This window comes from Cyanistes caeruleus, chromosome 6 (genome assembly GCF_971803275.1).
Source record: "Cyanistes caeruleus chromosome 6, bCyaCae1.hap1.1, whole genome shotgun sequence".
NCBI lineage: Eukaryota > Metazoa > Chordata > Aves > Passeriformes > Paridae > Cyanistes > Cyanistes caeruleus.
In genome coordinates this window covers 4,377,757-4,401,746 of record NC_141706.1, presented here as the reverse complement: position 1 = coordinate 4,401,746, position 23,990 = coordinate 4,377,757, and the positions used below count along the sequence as shown (strand labels likewise).

General features: G+C 35.3%; 1 protein-coding gene across 3 annotated transcripts in view; it reads left to right on the top strand.

The window, feature by feature from the left end:
- Nucleotides 1-22,332, top strand: part of METTL15 (methyltransferase 15, mitochondrial 12S rRNA N4-cytidine) — an 86,560-nt gene extending 64,228 nt beyond the window's left edge. For all 3 annotated transcript variants that reach the window (XM_086895447.1, XM_023928491.2, XM_023928492.2), the window contains exons 4-6: nt 12,250-12,441; nt 14,505-14,683; nt 21,774-22,332. In XM_086895447.1, the coding sequence (XP_086751573.1) occupies nt 12,250-12,441; nt 14,505-14,683; nt 21,774-22,219 (817 nt within the window). In that variant the 3' untranslated portion in view covers nt 22,220-22,332. The remainder of the gene's footprint in view (nt 1-12,249; nt 12,442-14,504; nt 14,684-21,773) is intronic.
- Nucleotides 22,333-23,990: the final 1,658 nt, after the last annotated feature.

The following is a 23,990-nucleotide window of genomic DNA, read 5'->3' as shown; positions in this document are numbered from 1 at the left end:
TTACTTATAAGATCTTACCCTTTAAAAAAACCTAGTAAATTAATAGAAAGTACTTGTCTAATTGAGGAATCAGCTACTATATACAAAACAGATGGAAAACTGTTCTTAAACATAGAGTCCCAAGCCATGGAGCAGAAGGTTAAAATGTTCTTAGATGTGCCCATCCTTCTTTATTCTAGTTGGATAGAAATATACTTAAAAATAGCACTGAAGTAAGTTGAGTTTTGTTTGGGGGTTTCTTTTTTATCTCCTTTTATATCACATTAAGGTTAAAATGTTCTTAGATGTGCCCATCCTTCTTTATTCTAGTTGGATAGAAATATACTTAAAAATAGCACTGAAGTAAGTTGAGTTTTGTTTGGGGGTTTCTTTTTTATCTCCTTTTATATCACATTAAGTTAATGCCTTTAGACTATTTTATTGCACCCTATGGAGAAGCTGACACCTGAACTTTTGAACTATTGAACTTTTCCTTCAAAAATGATCTTCAGTTGTTGATCTTGGGTTCCTGCTTATCCTTTGGTGGCAGCAAATGGATTTGGAAGTCTTATGAATTAAGAAATAAAAAAGGGCTAAAAGTAATTTTATCTGAGAGCAGTGTATTTTTTGAGTTTGCTATTAGAAAATAGCACTTGCCAGTCAATATCAATGTTATGTTTGGTTAAAAAATCTCCAGTAACTGCTTTGGGAAAAATTAAGAGAAAGAAGCCTTTTCAATGCCAATATTGTATTTATGCATTCAGTTTAGGGGTTTCTAAAAATAAAAGGAATAGTTTATACCTAAGGGGTAAGTTATTAGGTTGGAGTGTGTTTATACACATGTAAAATGTGTAATGTGTATATGTCTTGATAAGTTTACATAAACATTTTCAGAGTGAACTTTTCAATGGGGAATTACAATAGCTGTTCAAATATAAACATGCTGTAAGAGACTTCTACATCACTGAATCCAATTGCATGGTATTATAAGCCACTGCATAATTTAATCTCCTTCACTGTGCTCTATCTTAAAAGTAATTAGGAGTTCTATATGCAGTGTTTCAGCTACTCCAGAGTCTAATTTTTCATTAAATTAAACTTTTTTTTAAAAATTTCCAGTTAAAGCAGTTACCTAATTTAATTTTAATTGAAGTAAATTAACTAATAGTTTATTAATATCTCTTAGCTCTTTTCTCTCCTTGGAATTTAAAACACTGCAGAATATTGACATATATTCTTGACCTTCTATTTTGTAGGCAAAACAAATCTGGGATTTTTTTTATCCTCTCATCTCATATTCTCTCATTTCTACTCATCCTGTTCTAGCTCCTTTCTGCCAGTTCCACTCTGAGTTGTTCCCTTTTAGACAAGGCTCCCATAATGACATACCACACTCTGGATAAAAGTTCTTACCATTAATAATTCTTTTCTATTCCAATTAAGACTTCTGACTTGTATATTGTAGGGTTTTGTTTCCCTTTTCACAGCTGTATTCCTGCTTCTGTTTACTGTTCAAATGATCATGTGGTCAAATAAAGCTTCCTGGTCCTTTTCTTCATGGTTATGTCCAGATGATGAGCTTCCAGCTCATGCAAGGGTTTTTTTTCAGGCCCTTTAGTATTTATTTTCACACATGATGCTTTGAACTCGTCACATTTTTCTCTGGTAATATTTTAGGAATGTTGCCATCCTTTACTGGGGTACATGCAACAAATTTAGACTGACATTGCCCCTTCTAGGTTAGAAAGCTGCTACAAGTGGTTTTTTTTTTTTTGTTTATGGATTTGTAAGGATCATGTCTCATGATACTTTAGATGGAGTTATGCAACAGCTTCTGTTCTCACAGTCTGCCACATTTCTGTACTTCCATATTATTTCTTCTATATGTTATCTTTTTAACTGTTGATTATGTACCTGTTTCATTAACTTTCAAATTTGCTAGAGCTAACAGCATTTTTTTTTTACCTTAGGATATTGCCTTGTTTACCAAATGGGGTAATTTTTTTTTCCTTTTTTTTTTTTTCAATGTATCTCAATTGAATATATTTTCCCAGTAGAGAGGAAAACAGCAATAATTTAATATTGTATGTGTACTTCCAGGAGCAAACATTATTCAATTGAAAGTTCTGTTACTTCTCCAGATTCTTACAGCTTCAGACTTTGTTGTAATCTGCAGTGGCAAGTAACTAGACTGCATGTAGTCTCTGTGAGTAAAAAATAATGTTATTGAGACTGGGATATTTCAGTAAAAACATTGTTATTTCTGATATTTACTTTAAAGTAAATTTACTTAAAATTTGCACTATTTCTGCATGTTCACTTTGTAAGAAGGAGGTTCATTTGAATGCAGCATTTCATGACTTGTATGAAGTAAAAATGTCACTACAGGAAACACTCAATGTCAGGATATATCTGGTGAACTGCATTTAAATTTCTCAGCTCTTATTACAAGGCACTTAATAAATGAAGTAACAGAATTAGAACTTAATATAGAGTGGTCTGTATAATTCCACATGGATACTAATTGGTGGTGTCTAAAGAGCAGCAAGATGTTCATGGTTCCTGAGCAAACTAGTTTTATTTTTATGATTGCTTTCTGAAATTTAATTTTTTTTTAACTAAAAAAAAGACCAGGGTCACTCGGAAAGTGAATTGCTGCCAGCTTATGTTTTAAGGCAGCATTTTAAATCAAAAGCATTCATAAAATTGGTAATATTGTATTCTTTTATGTAACCTCAGTAGTTTTCCAAAATTTAATGCTTCCTATTGTAATTAAAGTTATCTTAAGGGATATACCTAACTTTGCAAGTGCAATATTTGGAAATCATTACTTTCTTGAGGTTTTTATTTGATGTACTAGTAAAATTCTACCTTTAAAGTATGTATATACATATTATAATCTTTAGTGGGATTAAGCACATTACTTTCTTTCCAAGATTGGATTGCAATGTTCTGAGAAAAAAAAAATATACAGATTTAATTTTGATTTTAAGTGTTTCATAGTTTGGAACAAATTTTCAGGGTTTGTAAATAGAGAAGTAACAAGTACTATTTAACAAGGTAAAATTGTGTAGAGAGTGAATAGTAGAAGCAAAGCAATCTTCTGGTGTAGATTTTCTGCCTGGTTATAGGGGTCACTCTGCTCTCCTTTCGAAGCTCTGAGCTCACCAGTGCAGTACCACAAGGATATGTGGATAGAGCATGCAGCTTAGTTATTCATAAATTACCAAAATAAGCCAGTAAAGTGCTGGCAGGATTGCTGTTGATTTCTGGTTAGGCTATGTTACCTAATAGAGCAAAAATGAAGCTTGTTCTGGGGAGCAGCAGAGCCTTCCAAGGCAGCAGGTGAAAAGACATGTGCTAAGTGGTGTGGCAAAACACATTAGGATTACTTCTGTAGGCTACGAGCTGCCCAGTGACTACTGAAACACTGGGCTTGTTCTTGGAAACTTAATGCACACTGATGGTTAGAAGAGCATGCTAAAAACTACTGGGAAAAAAATAGAGAACAAAATACTGAATAGTAGCCTTTTAAACCCATTCTATGATTGAATTTTTATGCAGAGTTCACGTTCCCTTGTCTCAAAAAGGGTAAGATCTGGTATGAGCAAAGGTACAGAAGAGCAAACTGTAACTTGTAGCTGAGTGATGCCCCTATTTCACTTCTGTCCTTATTTTGCATGCTTTTGTGTTCTGCTTCTCTTATTTCTCCTCCCCACAATAAGGAGCATATAGCTGGGAGATGTGATGTTGTCCATGTGGTAGGCAGAGAGTTTAATGTTTGAGGTGAGAGTCAATTAAATCTGTAGATTTGTAAAATTGTTCTTCTGTGACATAACTTAGCAAAGAATAACAGGAAGGAAGAAAAAGTTACTTGTTTCATTTGTAATAAATTCTCGATGCCAGATGTATTTATCCTCAGTGTTCTAAAGTTTAACTGCTGTTTCAAACAAGGAAATGGTTTGTCAAAGATAGAATAGTTAATTACTGATTTAAATTAGACAGAAACATATTCAGAAACCACTATGTTGCAGTGGGGAAAAGTAGGTACTAGAGAAATACACTTTCTTTTGTTCATTTAACAAATGAGACAAAGGAGAGGCAAGTTCTTGTCTTTTTAATAATATTTTATATACAGTATTTTGGTCATTGTACATACCTGATCACAATCAGTAATTGATCAGTAAAGCTGATTGAATGATAAATCTGATTTTATGCCTTGTCTCCAGTCTGCAATACAATTTCAGATTCCTCTGAGGCTGTGTTAACACTGGAAAAATGTGATCTGCCCCTTTCCTGCATATTGAAAAAAATTCTGTCTACAATGATTTTATTATTCTTATATTCATGGACTGAAATTTTGTGTTCCTGATGTTAATTTGTACTTTTCTACATGCTGGTGTATATCCAGAATTTCTTTCTGTATTCTACTGGCTTTTGGCAACTGATTTAAACAGATCTTTTCTTCCTTCTGTGGCCAGTAGCAACATTTCTTTGAGTTCAGTAAAGTACCACTGTGTCTTTAATGAAATTGTGAATTTTTATGTGAGCTGTTGTGGACTGGAGAGGCAGTTTTTGTCAAGCTGTCTTTTAAGATGCTAGTAGAAAAGGAATAAGGATATAATTATTAACATTTATCAACTCTAAACTTGCTTTGCTGTGTTTTCTTACAGTGAAAAAAATGATCTTAAAGCTTGAAGGATGAGTTGGACATTCCCCCTTAAAAAGTGGCTCTGCAAAGGGTCGGCAGAAATGTCCAGAAAAATCCAACCAAACTTCTTGCAGTGTTAAAGTGATAATAGTGTTTATTATGAGAGGTGAAATAAGTGATAGATACATACTGGTTGTGCTAGGGCAGTTAAAATTGGTAATAAAGCTGAGGGTCATGATGAATATTTGGAAGTCCTGATGTAAAAATGAACTCAGCTGTTCCTGCTTCTGTGCACTGTAAGACTGGTTTGTCCTGTCTCATGCTGTAAGGCAAAACTAAGATATATACACCTCCAAATGAAATCCCTAGATGGGGCAGTGTAAAGTCAGAGAAACTATGACTTTTCTGAGGGTGGTGTCTTACCTTCTGAATTGTTGTGTTTTACGAAAGACAAGAAAATCACCCTGACAGCTTGGTTTTCTTTGCACATCTGAATGATGACAGCATATACATATTCTACATATATTATGTAATAAAGGTGTCATGCATAATGATGTTACATATTTTGTAGCAAAGGCTTTAATGGCTAGATGCAATTGCATAAAATTTGTTCTTATTATGCAGCAAAACTTCGTGTTGCTTAGAAAACTAAAAAATACATCTATTCAAATTTTGGTGGGATGTAATTTTGAAATTTGCCTCAATCACTGGTCTTACTCTGTTAGTCTTTTGTTTTCTCAGAAAAAGGAAAAGAATTGCCTTTTCAATCTGTAATTCAGCAGGAAACATTGTTCATTAGGAACTTAAATTTTAATATTTGTTTTAATGAGCTCGAGTATACCTGCTATGGAAAACGTCTAATAAAATTTTGGATGTACTCAAAACCGTCTTTGATATTTCTGCTTTTGGTTTAAAAATTGCATCTTTTCCTTTGGTTGAAACAGTGTCTTCTCCAGTAGATTCTGCTGAAATTGTGTTAGTGGACAGAATAGTGGAGTGGAAACTTCATACAGAAATAAAAATGAACATTTAAATAGCGAGCAATCTGTTTCGAGCAGCTCTGCTTGAGAGGTTGTTAGAAACATTTTTGGGGGCATGGTGTCAATGACAGGAGGAGTAAAGGATTGCATCATTTTAAGAATGTGGCAGAGTAAGGAGAAGAGGAAGTTTTACTGGAAGCTAGAGGAGAACAACTGAAGCATGAAATAACTAGTTCCATGAGGGTTTGTAGAAGAGAGATACACGGTTGGCAAGAGGAGGAAGAAAAAGGCACCCTTGGGATAGCATTTCTGACATTGTAAGATGCTCAGTGTGCTACAAGTCAATGCAAAAAGGAAGGTTGGTTGGGGTTGTTTTGGTGTTCAGGTTATGTGGAGAGAAGTAGTTGACTTTTCAAATGTATCCGTACCTTTTACATGTCCTCTGCTGTTAAGTGGGAATACATGGCATGTAAAAGTTTACCAATTTAAAAATACTTAAAATGACATTTCAGTGATCTTCACACAGAGTACAGTTACTGTTATAGCCCTCAGATTTGAAGATCTTAACTTGTTTCTACGGAAATTGCTTTTTACATGTGCTTTTTCCAGTTTTCAGGTCTTTGTTAATCAGTAGCTGAGATTTCAGTTTGTAAGTTTATTGCACAAAACCCAGCCTAGACTGAGTTGTTAGTTGTCAAGTAGACACTGGGCTTTTCATAGATCTAAAATTTATTTTTTTATGAAACTAGAAATATAATGACACAGTTTGTTTATAAGGTGATAGATGTCACAATTTTTGGTTTTACTTTTTTTCTTGGTGGTGTGGGTTGACTCTGGCCGGATGCCAGGCACCCACAAAAGCCACTCACTCCCTCCTTCCTTCTCTGCAGCTGGACAGAGGAGAGAAAATTTAACAAAAGGCTCATGGATTGAGATAAGAACCAGGAGAAATCACTCATCAGATACCATCAAGAGCAAAACAGGCTCAACTTAGAGATATAAAGTAAATTTATTACCAATAAAATAAGAGGAGGATAATGAGGAATAAAATAAGCCTGTAAAAACACCTTTCTTCCACCTTTCCCTCCCTCCCAGCTCTACCACCTGCCCCAGCAGAGCAGGGAGACAGGGAATGGGGTTATGGTCAGTCCATCAGCTGTGGGTTCTCCCACTGCTCAAAGAGAGTTGTTGTTCCCCTGCTGCACCGTGGGGTCCCTCCCACGGGAGACATTTCTCTGTGAACTTCTCCAATGTGAGTCCATCTGACAAACAACAGCTCTCTGCAAACTGCTGCAGCCTGAGAGCCTCCCATGAACCTCACAGTCCTCCCAAAGCTGCTGTGGTGTGGGTCACTCTTCCATGGGGTGCAGTCCCCCAAGGACAGGCTGCTCCAGCCTGGAAGCCGGGCCCCCTCTCTCCACCCGGTTTGCCAACAGATCCCAGCTCCTCCAGGCATCCCCTGCTCTGGCATGGGCACCTTCCCCAGGGGCTGTGGGTGGATCTCTGCATCCCCCATGGATCCCCAGGGGCTGTGGGTGGATCTCTGCATCCCCCATGGATCCCCAGGGGCTGTGGGTGGATCTCTGCATCCCCCATGGATCCCCAGGGGCTGTGGGTGGATCTCTGCATCCCCCATGGATCCCCAGGGGCTGTGGGTGGATCTCTGCATCCCCCATGGATCCCCAGGGGCTGTGGGTGGATCTCTGCATCCCCCATGGATCCAGGGGCTGCAGGGGCACAGCTGCTTCACCCTGGTCTCCCCACAGCCTGCAGAGGAATCTCAGCTCTGGTGCCTGGAGCACCTCCTGCCCCTCCTTCCCCACTGACCTTGGTGTCTCCACGTTGTTTCCCTCACATGTTCTCACCTCCTCCTCTTCTCTGGCTGGAATTAAAACTGTGCCCCTACCTTTATTTTGGTTTCTTCTTAAACATGTTATCCCAGAGGTGTTACCATCATCCCTAACTGGCCCAGCCTTGGCCAGTGGCATGTCCATCTTCTGAGCCATCAGGGATCGGTTCTGCTGGACATGGTGGAAGCTTCCAGCAGCTTCTCACAGAAGCCACCTCTGTGAGCCCCCTCTGCTGTCAAAAAACCAGGGCATGCCAAACCAATACACTTGGCAAGCGTGGAAACCATGCCAAATTTCCATTTGACAAAGTTAATGTAAAAAATTTTACAGAATATTCAAATACCTTTTTTTGAGAGGAATGTTACGCTGGGACTAGTAACACACAACAGTTTCCAGGTAGGATACTGAAAGTTCCAGGGATTTATGGCTAGAAAACTTCATAGTTTGCTCCTAGGTGTGCCTGAAGCAGTGCAGCCATGAGTGAAAATTGCAGCTATCTGACAGCTGTGAGTGACCTCAGAGAGGTGAGTCAGTGTCAAACCAGGTCTGTACCACTGTCCTCATTACAGCTGGTGCTACTTGGCACCCCTGGTGGCAATCCCAGCGGAGTTCCTGAATCAAAGCACCAGCTTGGGCTCCTTGTTTGATGTGCAGTGCCAAGAGTTAGCTGAAAAACTTTGTTTTCTGTTCTCCCGAAGAAACCATTTATTCTGGTTGAGTAAAATGTAGTTTTCACTGCTGACAAGGGATCTTCATGTGTTTATACATAGAATTTTTAAGTGGAGCAATAGTGAAACATCAAGAGCAAGTATTATTATGTATACATAAAAAAATGTTGAAGCATCATCAAGGCATCATTGTATATCTCTGTCAAATTACTGGAATGATTGATGTCATGTCAATGTCTGTAACAATTGAGAGAAATTAGATGAGAGAAAAGATTCTATTTATTTTATTGAAGCTGTGTTAGTGCTTTACTCTGTTTTCCTGTGTGGATCCCTCTCAACTGAGTAAAATAAAAAAATAAATATTTTTATAAAGCATTGCAGAATACCAGAGATTAACTGAAACCTGCAGAGCCTGAAATACTTCAGGAGACATTGAACTCTTTCTCATTCTGCTCTTTCATGTAGTTGAGAATTGTGGATCAAGTCCTGTCTAGCAGAATTACTATGCTGTGTGTCATAATATAATAAAATACTGTGTTATGACCTGAACAAAGGACTTGAACCCAAGGTTCTGTATTATTTTCCAACTGTGTTATTTCCCAAGAATTCTGCAAGCTTTTGAAGTTGTTGCACAAGAAAATCTATTAAGGCCCCACAGCCTTAGTTGTTGTAAATAACTTTTTATCCCTTTTAAAATAGGCAAGTTTGTCCACATTCCCAGAGTTTTTTTAAAAATCTTATATACATTTTTCTTGCAGAATGTCAAGATTACTAAAGAGGGAGTTAACATGTTGAGTATTTTGAGAAGTTAGAGATGGCTTGTCTGTAGCAGTTGTAAATCTATCAAAAAATTACCATGCTATTACCCCACAGACACCCCCAAATGAGAGCTAATATGACAGGTATTTTCAGCTTTTTTACATCCTCAGACATAGTCAATGAAATTGTTTTAGCTTTCTGAATGGTATCTTCAAGCCATTAAATATTAAACACTACAAGTCTTGTTTCTCCATTTTTAAGAGAGGAGCTAAAAGCTCTCCGTAGTTTTTTTTATATTTCCAAAATAATCTGAATATAAAAAATGCTGTTCAAGTACTAAGTTTAAATATTATCTCTTAAGCAAGACAACTTGGTTAAGTAAATTTTAACCTTCTAAGATTGCCTAAAATGATTACAGTGATCTCTGTATGGCCCTTTGCAGTCTTAGCAGCTTTCAGAAGTTTCACCAAGACCTGATGAAAATCCCCATTCAGCCTTGCTATGTAATGTTTTGAGATGCTCTCTCATCTCAGGCTTCTTAGAACTATAAGCTTGGTTGTTTTTCTTGGTATTTACTGATGTCCCCTGGTTTACCTTTCCTGCTTTTTCCACTAAGCACTGTTTTTGCAATATATTAGACAGAAAGGGTAATAGATTTCCACACTAGCTAAGTATGGTCATAGAACATAAATCCTCTATTGACCAAAGAAAACATTGGAAGACTGAAAAAGAAAGTGGAAAGAATTCTGCATACTTGGGTAGAGCAGAAGGTGTGTGACTGTAGGAAATGAATTTTTTTTACAGTTTATTATTTAACAGTTCATTATTATTTATTTGAGATTTTTCTGGAAAGTGGAGTTAGAGATCATGTAAATAAAAACCTGAAGTTAAAAAAAAGTTGAGGGTAAATTAAGAATATTTTGAGAAATCCTGTGTGTAATAGGCAGTTTTTATTTGAGCATAGGCATAAAAAATGATAGACTAGGGAAGAGTATCTTCAAATGAATGTTCTGAGTTCTCAGTAAAATATTATAATTTAAATAAATGTGTCATGCTTATAATCTAATAGATTAGTCCTTGTCATCATTATCATCATTGTTACTATGGTATAAAAAAACCAGTTGATATTTGTATTTCCTTTCATAAGGTAATAAATCTTCCATTGCTCTGTACTCAGTTTTATTAATTGAAGTGAATAAGATAGGCAAGATGCTTAAAATTGTGTCTTCTGTTCCACAAAGAAACAGGAATTCAGAGAACTGGCCTGAACATTATAATATAGTCATTATAACCTCATAAAAAACATCTGGTTTTAGTGAGAATTTATATTCAACAAGATGTCTGTATCCACCATTGGTACACACAAGGCAATGCATAACAAACATAACAAACAGAAGCTATAATTTCACACAGCTGAAAGACTGACATCAAATGTCAACCTAATCATTTCTCAATTTGTTTTTTTTATTATTTATTTGCAAACTCCAGAATGTTTTCCAGCTGAAGCATCTCTCTCTACCAAAGAGTAAATTTCTACTTGAAATTTACTTCTTTTTTTAATTAACCTTTTCTGATCACAAAAGTTTGGCAGATCACAAATCAAAGGCTGTCACAAACATCTTAGCTATCCACATATTTATGACTTGTTTAAAGAAATGTAAGAAAATCTCTGGCAATAAATAAATGCTGTTCAGAGTAATTTTTCAGATTTTACTTCACAGCCATTGGCATGGATTAATGTGTACTGTGGAACTGGACAATGGCAATTTACAGTGTTATCCAGGTCTCATTTGTTCTCATCTCCCACATATGGAATTTTAAAGTTCATTCATTTGCATTAGTCATGAAGGTAGAGACACTGCCCAGTTGGAAAAAGTGGTATATATTTTCAAGAAAATTTCCCTCATTATATTGAGGAGGAAATACAATCTCAAAGCTATATAACTATATAGCTTAAATTGGTTTAAATATCTTCAGTGGATCATTGTGCTTTTCAGGAACTGTCAGTTCTTATTATGCTGAATAGTTGTATTTAGTTATGGGCTAGACAGAAATCAATTCAAAATTGTCTGTGCAATCACGATATCCCTCATGGAAATTGTTCATTCACACTGTTTCCCAGGTTCTGTGCTGTGTTTAGTAGGTGGATTTGTTCTGCTCTAACAAGGAGAACATTGTGTAGCTGAATCTTCTTCCATGTGGTTGGATTCATAAGCATTTTCCTTTTAATGGAGCTTTTTCTCCCCACATGGAGGCAGTGGCTTCCTTGTATGGGCAGAAATATGTTCTGTTTTGCAGGTAATACTTAAAAATTCAGAAATAAGTTGATTAATCTTTTTAAGTCTGTGAAATTCACTGAAATTTTGAGAGACAGATAAAATAAATTGTGTAATTGTGAGTCACCTTATATACAGGCAAAACCCAAAAGTTTGGGATTAGATGCTGAAGAAAGCATTGGAAACCTCAGAGGTCATAGAATTCTAGGGTAGCCTGAGTTGGAAGAGACCCATGGGGATCACTGAGTCCAACTCTGGGCAGGACACACCAAGAATTCCATCCTGTGCCTGAGAGCATTGTCCAAACACTTTTTGATCTCTGTCAGGTTGAGGTTTGAACTCTGTGTGGTTGGACACTGGAACCTGTGAAGAAGATGTGTTATCTTCTCCCTTGCCATTCCTCTTTTCCTTCTCACTATGGGAATATTAACAAGCAACCACTTTAAATTGAAGAAAGAACTGTAAGCACAAAAGTGCATGTTAAACCACTCTCTCCAGTCATCAGGTGCCTAAATCCAAAATGCACTAAGTGTTTTACCTGTTTATGATTCAGTGCACCTCATTCTCCCAGTCATTTTTAAAATGACCAATGCCACTTAAAACGTGTTTAGTCCAGTGCAGGAACTTGGAATTCTTTTCCTGGCAGGAAAATATTAACCACAAGGTTGTGCACTCTTGTTCCATTTTGTCTGCTTCTCTAGGTCCAAGATCTACTCCTTCCTTGGCCTTGTTGACAAAGAACCCCTGCTAAGCAGGGCAGGTACTTTGATAATGAGGACATTCCTGCTGAAAGTGTCCTCTTGAGTTCTGACATGCTGAAAAAAAACAATTTCTGTTAGTTTTCCATTTCTTTAAGATCAAGCAGGAAGGGAGTAAAGAGTTAAAGTTGAAATAGCTAGTGAAGGGTGGGTGGTTTGTACCAGTTTTCAATGTTGACATATGAAAATAAATAAACTAATACTTGGGGAATAGCTGTATTGCTTCTGAGACAAGTTAAGTGCTATTATTTAATTTCTGCTATGCAAGGGGGAGAGATGGCATGGTTGTCATTAAACTTGAGGTTATTCATTTGTTACTTTCTTACAGGAAGCAGATTCAACCTCTTCTAGGACAGTTTAGCCAGTTAGAGGCTTTGTTAACCTCCTCTGGAGTTGAGCAAGGGACTCTGGATGGTGTTCTCCTGGATGCTGGCTGTTCTTCTATGCAGTTTGATACACCTGAAAGAGGTTTTTCCCTGCAGAAGGATGGACCTTTGGACATGAGGATGGACTGTGACAGGTACGTTACAATAGATTATTTCTTCTTGAACATCAAAAACTGTCTGCTCACAACCTCTGTGCATTTCCTTTCCTCTTAAAATTAAGAATTCTTATCCTCAAATGACATCTAATTTTGCATGAGTATCCTGTCTTTCTTTTGCTGAATGTTTTTTTCTATCAATGCTCAGCCCTGGTTATTGTCTTTGCCTTCTGTGAAATAAGAAGAAAGTTCCAGTGATGAGTAATTAAACCAGCCATGTTTTATTAACTGTACCTTTAAATTGTAACATTTTTGGAGTGTATGGTATACAGTCACGGGAACATCTCTCTTTCTCTGCCTGTGCTTGATCTGGAGGCTCACAACTTCTTTCTGCAGTCCCTTTCCTATCCTGCCACACTTGTTATTTGTGGAAACTTCACTTGAGCAGGTTCAGTTGGTCCCTCAGGAAAGGAGCAGAGTCCCTCTTTTGTGCCATGACCATCTGATCCAGCTGCTTCTCTGTAAAAGGAACATAATAAAAATAAATAAATAAAATCCTATCCATTATATTTGCTAGTTTAAATCAGATAGCTGCATTGCTTTTGACATGTTAGTATGATGTTGTCTTCCATGCCCATATATTTGTTGTAAGTTTTACTTAGCAAAATTATAAGCTTCCTTTCTTTTTGTGTAGGAGGCACATCAGGCTTACTTAATTGTCAATTTAATGGTTACTGAGTAAATCACCTGTATTTAAATTTGAATTGGTGTTTAGTACTTTCAAGAGCATGAAAATCACTCGTGGAACGATAATTTCCACTTATGCAGCATTTTTCATCTTCAGACAACCAGATGTATTTCTGCAGCATTTTGCTTTTTGTATGAGCAGCCAAAGGTCTGTCTTGTGTGGATGATGTAATTGCATGGTGCATTACATGACAGAGAATAACAATTTTTTCTTGATATTTTGATGAACATGGAGTCTTAAGAAATGCCATTTGTACTTTCATTGCTCACAAGAGCCAATGGGAAGCCTCAATTTCTAAGGAATTAGCTTACCATATTAATATTAAGTCTGAACAGCAAATTTCATGATATTTGCTTTTTCTGGTTCTGTGCAGAATGCTCCCATGATTCTCCTGGGATTCAGTCCTCAGATTTCAAGAATCTGAACTCCAGGCTTAAATATAAGTCTGATGCATCATGAGAAAACAGGCACAGAACAGGAGCATAAGAACAAAGGATACCTGAGGCATAACAAAAGCCTTACACTCCTTACACTATGGTTGTTGCTATGATACTACTTGCCTCTAAGTTTGTTATCTTCTGTAAGATACTGCAGGGGAGTAAAAAAATGCCTGAAAGAGAGGAAGAGAATTTAGAAGATAATTTATTAAGTAGTTTGTATGTTTTCTCTGATTAGTAAACACATAGATGATGTTCATAAAATACCTTGAGCTATTTTAGTAGTGAAGTGACAGAGATATGGATACATAGATTAAAGGCTTACACTGTTTAAATTGTAATAAGTCCTGTAATTTACATGACTAGGTAATTTCTATTATCTCAGAAGAGTATGTATATATAAATTCTTATGCCTTTTAGTGAAAAGTAATGTTTAATTATCTTCATTAGCAATTGGTTTCATAGCAAGAGATGTGAAAGAAAAGATCTTTGAAATCAGTTCTGGCTAGAAAACAACAGGTGACTAAAAGCAAGGTGGCTAAAATGAACCCATAAGAGGCAAGTTTATATTCTAAAGCTGGCTAAATAGAAAGGTCACACATAATTTCCTTCCTGGCACGATACTGGAATATATTTATTCTTGTCACCCTATTAAGCATAGTTTATGATAATACTTGGAGGTTAAACCTGTTGTAATTGAAGTTAAGGAACAAACTCCATTTAGACCAGCAAGAGAAAGGATTTCAAAGGTGCAAGCTGTTTTTACAGAGCTGCCATCTCCTATTTGAAAACCTCAAAGGCACTTGTATGCAGTGTGTGTGTGTGTGTGTTTGACTTTATGTCTCAACGCCATGAAGCTTCACCTCTTGTCAATGAAAACTGACGTCAGTGAACTAATTATCTCTTCTCCTGCGTAGGTACCCTGCCATGCCCACTGCTGCTGATGTTGTGAACGCTTTAGATCAACAGGCGCTTGCGTCCATCCTGAGAACGTACGGGGAGGAGAGGCACGCTAGGAAAATCGCTTCAGCCATCGTTCAGGCACGCAGCACATACCCCATCACCAGAACTCAGCAGCTTGCAAGCATTGTTGCAGGTACCCTCATTAATTCTTCACAGTGGCTGCTGAGGAGAGGAGGAAAAAAAAAAAAAAAAAAAAAAAAAATTAATCCCCAAAGTCCCAGAGGGATCTATTTGTACTTGAAATCATGCAGGATCTAATCCTGCCTGTTCTGCTCTGATGTCAGCTCTCTGTTTCTTTTTTTTTTTTAAGCTCCCGTTTTTTTGTACTGTAGTTTGACAATTACTTTAATAATAGATTTAACATGAAGTGATTTATCATTTTGTCAACCAAGTTGAACCACAGAATAACAGCAGCCTTGGGTATTCTTTATCCTGGCTATTGATAAACTTTCAAGTACCAGATATGTCATATCTTAGTTTTAAATTTCTGTATTTTATTATTTTAAGGGGAGGTACCATGGCAGTTTCCAACTATGAGTGAAATCAGACAATTTCTGTCTTTTTAAAGAATCAGGAAGCAGAAAGCAATACGTGGCTTGCTTCACCTTGTGCACAGATCAGCCTGAAGAGACTATTGAAACACTTCATCTTCCGTGCTCCTCACTGTAAACAACTTGAAGAAAATGCAGTTAGGCAGGAACAGTGCTTACATCAAGAACCTTTACGTTTGTGTTCTCAAATAAAAAATTTCAAGGAAAAACACAAGGCACAAATCCTGCTCATTAGAATTCTAATATGTGGCATCAGGATGTCTTTATTTTTTTTAAACAAATGATGAAAATCACTACGTCTTGTCACAAATAAGTCTAAACTGCTGACTTTGAATAGAGACCTATAAAATTCTAGTCCAAATTTAACATTTGCTAAAGAAGAATGTAAAATATTTGTATCAGTATCCTGAAGACTATTAAAAAATTTATGATATTCTTAAAGATTTGTATTACTTAAACTGGAAGTCTAAGGCACTTAAATTTAATGATGGAGAAATGAATTGTTTGTATTTGTAGAAGTCAGGATACTTTAGCAAAATGTCCAGTCAACCAAGGCACAAAGTTTAGCTGATATGTTAAAAGGACCTGAAGACACTGCTTGCTGTTGTAAGCCCCTGCTGTTAATACAGTGAATATAGAAATATTAAAAAAAAACAAACAACAGAGATTAAGCACTATGTGACTTTTATAAACCTTACATTTTTAATATCATCATTAGAAATATTCTGAAATAATAATTTTGGGCTTTGTCAAATCTCTCTCATACTTTTTTTTTAAAAAAAACAACTGTTGATTAAGACAGTGTACCACTATTGAGTGTGAAGAAAACGTATCACTGTGATAAAGATACAACATGTTACGTGTTGGAGACAAGCAACTCAGTAATTCTGAAATAATTTTGTGCCTTAGCTCCAACTAAGGAAATGAAAATACTCGTGTATAAAAAGATAGAGATTGAAGATCCCTTCATGTTTAATGTGCTGCATGTGAGTCATCAGTTAATGGTCACTTTCTGTGACACTGAGAAGGATTTTTTTGTTCTCAGTCTGAATTCTCTGCTATATTTGAGGAGCTTCTTGATCTACGAGTCAGGAATGCATCAGGTGGTGTACATGCCAAAAGCAATGAGTCCAGCCAACATCTGCCAAGAGAATAAATATGTATTTTTTGTGTGCTTTTTTTGGAGTACACTAGTAGTTACAGCAATTTTAGAGCTGTTGCACTGATCCCTGTTTGCATAAAACTTCTTCCAGTTTTAATTTGATTCATCCAGTAAGGAAGCACTGTGGTGGATCCTATTGGTTTTTGAACTGATTAAGAAAACCTGAAGGAAAATTTTCCTAATTGTGATATATTCTGATTCATTTATCATCTATCATTAATATATATTCTTACATGAAATTATATTGGTGAAGTTATTGGGATAAACCAGAGCTAAAGTGCCAGAGACCACAGCTACAGGAACCTCTTGATGGTACAGCCCAAAAAAAAACCACTGACTAATTCAGGACTTCACCAGAGTCAGATTTATGACCTATTAGTTAAATGTTATGTCCTTTAAAAAATAAAATATTAATAAGAATTATAAAATCTTGCATTTCAGGTTTTGCAGATTCTTTGCAAGCCTGATTATCTTTCAGAACAGGGTCATTATTTTTGCCTAGTTTAGGAACCAGAACACAAGCAAAAACATCTAGCCAATGAAGCTGGGTGTCAGCATCTGAGAATTTGTGTAGTGTCTCTATTTCTTTCTCCTCTTATTGATATATATTGATATAATCTTATTGACTATAATCTGATTGATTATTGATTCAGATTTTCTAGAGCTCCCAGGTTTTATCTTAAGGTCCAATAATTCTAATTCTATAATAATAATAATTCTAAGATAATCAGAATCACAGTGAATCTAGATTTGGACTAACCTGAACTTGGAAAATTTAATTTCTTTTTATAGACTGCTAGACTTCTGGTCTTTCCTACCACCTCCCAAAAGGTTAGAACAGGTATTGCAGTTCCTGATCGATAAGAAGATAAAAGTGAAGGATGTAGTTAAAAAAAAAAACCCAAGGAAACAAAACAACATTAAAAAAATTGTGTTTATAAATATTATCCAAAAGGCTTCGGATCTGTTTAAATGAGATCTCCACAAGCTATGGAATCTGCATTAGGAGGAGTTTTTGGTTCAGTCTTGGGAACAGCATCTCTCCCTGTGGGACAGTCAAACTCTTCTCACTATTTATAATTTTCACAGAGCTATTTGCAGCATTGAATGCTCTGCAAATACTAAGAATCAGTAGTTCTCAACTGAAGGTTGTGAATAGATGTGTTAAAGTTGATTAAGAAGCACTTCCTGATGTCTTTTGTTGTATCTCATTGAGTTGTTTGGAAACAATAGGTCTAACTGCATGTGCAGGAAAACTCATTAAAATTGGTGAAATTTTTGGAATGTAATTTTCATATGCTTTTCCTGTACAGCTAAGGGTCTATTTTGATTTATTTTCAGGGGGAAATGGACCTTTTTATCTATTAATTTTTGTTCAAAATTTATTTTTTCTGAGCATTATTTAGATACATAATCTATTAACAGACAATTTTGAGATCATGTAATCATTTGGCCTTAACTTGAAAGGAGTTGATTAGCGACACGTTAAAGAAATTTTACAAGTTTAAAAAGCACTTTAATGGGGAAAGCCAATTTCATTCAGACTGGTTCACTTTTATAGACTTTAATTATCAGTTTGGAATTTGTAATGTTGCCTGAGTTTCAGATGGGTGAGAATTAACACTGTACTGAGGGAGCCTAGACAAAAGGACATTAGTTGCGTCACAGAAACTTATTAAATGCAGTGCTAATTCAACAGACGAATTCCTGCAAACAGGTGCACGATCTGAATTAATTTTTAAACTCTCCCACTCTCTTACACTCTGGAGACTTTAATAGTTCATATTGACAGGCACAGCACATTGCTAATTTCATTCACAAGCTTTTAAAATTTCAATAGGTTTCAACATGTGAACCTATTTGATTTTTTTTTTTTAAAGTGTAAGTATCATCAGGGCATCCTGAAACTAAAAATGGTTATTTCTCTCACTGGGATTTCAAACCAGTCATCTAGCCAGAAGCGTGGTGTTTTTTATGAATGAAATTCATTTTACAAGAATCCCATACAGATGATTTTTATTTTTTAATGTTTTTGTACATTGAACAGCCAGTTACCTGGAAAGTTTTTCTTTCAATGTCTTGGTAACTGGAGGGGCCTGAGGAGAAAGCACAGATAGATTTTTATTTAACTAAACTAGAGGAGTCAGAGTGATAGGAGAATTTTTTCACCCATGGGACATAGATCAGAATCTATTGCCTCTACTAAAAAGCTGATGGCCAGTGTGACAGAAATAACTACCAGAGATTATGTTTATTAGTTAATCCCAGTCTTTGACAATAGCCCAGTAAGTCTTGGAACATGTAGAAAGTGTGATTTTGTTTTTAATCTGGGAGGTTTTGGTTGCATAAAACTGCAAAGTGGCTGCATTTACTAATATCCTGAATATTAGTATTATTAATAATATTAGTATATTATATTATACTATAATATATAGTATATATATAATGCTATAATATTATTATAATATTAGTATTCTGTTCTTGGTTATAGGACCTGCAGTGCTCTTTGTGCATGTTCAACTGAGGCATGTAAGGTTGTATTATACTTACAGAATGTAACTGGGCTTTAATTAATTTTTCTTCAGTGATAAATTATTGATAATAATAAATTAATGTCACAGTTGGCATAGAAAGTTACTGCAGGGAAAAAACTGCACTCAACAGCCATGGCAGGATAAGTGGAAGAACTTTTCAGAGACCTGTTGGTGTCCTAGACATGCTGATGGCCTCAGTGTCATTGTTCTTTTATTTATCTATTCAGCATTGCAATTGCAAAATATCAGTGTTCATGATCAGGCCAAGGAAAATCTGCCCAGATATCAGCATACTGTGTCCATTTACATTTTTACAAAGTCTTTTGAAGTTGAATTTAGATTCCTAGAGTGGTTTGGGTTGGAAGGGATGTTAAAGACCATCCAGTTCCAGCTGCCCTGCCATGGACAGGGACACCTTCCACTGGACCAAGCTGCTCAAAGCCTCATCCAGCCTGGCCTTGGGCATTGGCAGGAATGGGGAATCTACAGCTTCTCTCAGCAGCCTGTTCCAGTGCCTCACCACCCTCAAAGGGAAGAATTTCTTCCAACCTCTAATCCATTCAATAATTCTGAACATTCTACTAGGGCTTGTAGTTGTTACTTGACCTGTAAAGAAAGTTGTGTTCATTTTGCCTAGCATAAAATTCCTTCATGTTATGAAGGAATTTACATTAAGAGACAGTAAATTTACAATTTACATTAAGAGACAGTCTCCATCACACACAGCTGGCACTCAATGGCTGTTCCAAGGGTTCCATTTTCAAAGTATGTTTCTATAGGTAAGTTAAGAAATATGGAAACAGATGCCATGCCAGTTAGTACAAGTTTGGTGTCTGTTTCTTGGGATAACTTATGCTCTGTGATTTTTAGCTCCCCTTTTAATTGAGGTCACTCATCAAAATGAGCTTTGTGACTTCTACAATGAGAGTATACATTCTTTTTAAGATTCATGGTAAATATAGAAGGTTATATTCTCAAGGACAGAAATTATATTAGCTAGCTAGTGTAGCTTTTTCCAGAATTAGTAAATGATGGAGAAGCCTATCTCCTGCAGCCTACATCTGTTTACTCTGTTTTGTGAGACAGCTTCAAGCCACAGATTTGTTGGGAGAAGTCAATCCTGTTGCCACTTTCTGTCTTGAAGGATTCAGACTATGAGGACTGGAAGCAGCCAAAGCTACAATTGGTCTCTGCAGTGAATTTAGGAGCTGTTAGCTTTGGAGATCAGAGGAGGTAGGGAAGGTAGTTAGGAAAATCGATTATGCAGAAATGTATTTTAGGGACCTAGCATACATGATAACAGCTTTGTTAATAATGATTGGATTTTAAAATCCCATTTTTTTCCTCTGTCTTTGCTGAGCACTGAGATTGCTTGTGTGTGTGTGATACACTTAGTGAACACTTAGGCTTTTTGACATAAGAAAAATCTTACCTTTGAAACTCTCAAGAAATCTACTAATCAATTCTTCTGTGCAAGCATATTATGGATAATGATATTTATTCATTTTTCTTCAATCACCATGCAAATTTGAATTTAAACAACTAATTTTAGAGGTACAGTATTCCCCTCTTTTACTTCACTATGTAGAATATCAATCACTTGATTATGAACTGCATTTACTTCAAACTCTTTGCTTCATTATGTTATAGCTTAGCACTGAAATTAGGGCATTCTAATACATACATACCAATTGTGTTGAAAAATAATTGTCCAGTTATGTGCTAGCATTATTTATTCAATTTGTCTTTCCCAGACTCCTGTGATCACTTCCATAATAGATTATAAATTTACTTGGGTTGCACAGATCTTACAGGATTCTTGCACTGTAGTACTCTGATCTATCAAATAAGGCTTCTCTAGCTTTTTGTTCTGTACCCATGTAATGAAAGTTCAAGCCTAAAAAGCATTAAATATTGATATATTAAAATTTCTATCAAAATTTCGGTTTCTACAAAAACTTGTTTGGCTTATAAGAATTTTGGGGAAAGGAAGAAGGAGTTTTGTGCATCTAATAAAAAATATTTATTCTGGTGATTTTAGGTCTGACACATTCTGCTGTGTACACTCAGGAAAACACAACAGCTGCATTTTTAAAATTTCTCAAAGTATTTTTGTGAACATTTGAAGAAAAACAGGTGTAGGGTTCAACAATTGCTATTCCCAAACAAGGATACCTCTTTTAAACTTCGAGTAATTCATTGAAAGGTAGTTATTACCAGGCAGACGTTGTCTTCAATTATCTCTGTCTGTGAGGAAATGCAATTATCTGGAAGGCAACAGGTGAAATTGTGGCCATTGTATATATATATATATTGTATATATATTATATATATATTTTTATATATATATTGTATGTGTATATATATACACAATATATTATATATATATTAGACATATATTATACATATTATATAATATATATATTATACATATATTATATATATTTATTTATATTGTCTGTATATATTTATTCATTTTTTAAATTTATTTTTATTTATTTTTATTTATTTTTATTTTTATTAATTTTTATTTTTATACTATTTTTTTTCCTTAAAAGCCTAACACAGCCACAAATACCAAATTTGCATTGATTACACTGAGCTGTGAGACTTATCTATCCTATCTTCTTTTTCTTTATCTTGATTTCAGCCATTATTTTTCAGTTTAAATTTGTGATGCTTTTGGAGAAGGAATTTCTCTAAAAGATTCTAGGGGAAAAAAACCCAACACTTAACCACAAATCATCTTAGTTTAATAGGGTTTACATTCAGAGATGTGAATTCAAAACATAAAATAAAGATATATTACAAAGAAGTAAGCTCACTACTCAAGTTCCAGTTTTGACTGTGCTTTCCTTCAAATTCATCTTGCACGAGGGGATGTCAAGATACAGAAATACTGAATTATTAACTTTTATTTAAAACCTATATTAACTTTTATTTACTATTAACTGCATCTTTTAAACTGTATGGCAGGTGCTTTTCCAGCCTCAGCACTCTATGCACGCAAGGACCTTCTTCACAGACCTGTGCACGTGGCCACTAAAACTTTCCAAGGCCTGAGAATATTTGTAAATGATGAGCTCCATGAACTCTTCATAGGACTGAGGACAGCTGAGAAGTTTCTAAAACCAGGAGGTCGCCTCGTGGCCCTCTCCTTCCATTCGCTGGAAGATCGTATCGTCAAACGTTTTCTTCATGGAATTGACGTGACGGAGAAGTACAGTCTTGGCTCAAAGCAGAAGATAAGACAGGCTCTGAAAAATTCCTCCAGAGGAGAAAATTCACAAGAATCCCCGCATGGAAAATCCAACTCAAAGTGGATTTTGATACAGAAAAAAGTTCTCACGCCCCAGGCCAAGGATATTCAAACAAACCCAAGAGGAAGGTCGGCCAAACTAAGGGCTGCTATTAAACTGTAAAGAAAAATATATGATTACATGATTGTATAATTTCCTTAAATTCTGTTTTCCAGAATGCTAACTGGACAGATAGTATCAAACTGAAAAAATAAAATGAAGGTTATTGGAGAACATTTCTCTCTTACCTTTGTGCTCTTTTTGATTAGGAAGTAGTATAGAGCATGAAAATGCAAAATAAATGCCTTATATATACTTAAATATAAGTGGGTGTCACTAATTATACAAAAAAGACATCTTTTTTTTTCAAAGAGCTTCAAACACCAAGTTTATAAAAATTGCAGGTTTGATGTATTTGGAGTATTCCCCTTAGATTCATTTCAAGATCCTGACATTAACAGTCTAAATTCAGTAGCTAATTGAGACATATTTTTATGGGGGTGAATTTCACATACCTAATTCAGATGTGTGGTTTAGTCTAGAGTAAGTTTAAACTAACCTAAGAATTCTTGATATATTTCTCTGTATCCCAGCTAACTTGGATGAATGCCTATGGGACAAGAGCTAATTCTTAAATAAAGTGACATCAGTATGCCATGTTCTATCCAGGAATTTTTAAATGGACTCTCACCTTTTTTAAAATAAGTATTTATTATACTTATATATATAAGTGATCACCTGGTTCTTTAATGATTAATAATTTTAAATAATAAATGTATCTTGGGAGAAAAAAAGGGTTCTTAAAAACCACTGTTGACACTTGGACACTGCAGTAAAGCAAGTCAGATTTGTACTTGGTCATCTGAATTTCTTCCTGCAACCAGAACTTCTGTGCATAGATCCACTACAACTTTTAGCTGTTGATGGAATTAGAATTAACCCATCTAAAAAGCAGTATTGTGGGTCTTATGAAGTATTCTCCTTTGTTGGTGATCGTTTATTAAGAGGTATTAAATTATTTTAGGAATAACTCTTAACACTAGCTTTCTGTCTGGGTTCTATACTAGGTTGTAGAACATTTAACATAATTTCTTTTTTAGTTACTATGAATTAAATTTAATTTTGGGGTTTATATTTTATCTTAAAAGACCACTGGTTTCCTAGTTTTATATGCTACAAATGAATGGAAAATAGTATAAGTTTCAACTTCTTTGACCTCTGACTCATCTCTTCAGGAAAAAGTCTTAATTTAGGTAATCAAATTGGTACCAAGATTTCATTTGTGATGTCTGAAACTCGGTTGGTAGAATAAAAAAAAAATGCAATTTCTGACTCAGCTGAATGACTACTACACTGGCTTCTGAAGAACTGACAGGATCATTCTGAACTTGATTTTCATCAAGAACCCTCTTTTGTGTCAATTACTTCATGGTAGTTTTTTGGGTTATATTGAAACAAGCTGATATTTAGGTTCACTGTCTAATATACAATATAGTGAAATAGCTGGATATTGTTTAATTCCTTGATACAGGTAAGTCATATAATGTATTCTTGTATTATATTAATATAATATATATAATATTAATTATACATAATATATAATTAATTTATAAATATAATATATTAATTATATATTATATATTAATTATATATTATATATAATATATATATATTATATAGTTATAGATGATAACATCTATCACTTATCTGAAATAACAGCTAAATGGTGATGGACATTTCATTCTTTCCTGAAATTTCAATATTTTTCCACTAGCTTCATTATACATGCTGCTTAAATAAAACATTCCACTTCAAATAATATTACTTACTCTTGTCATCTTTGGGACAACAGAATGTACCCTAAATAGACATTTTTTTCATGCAAACATTAAAT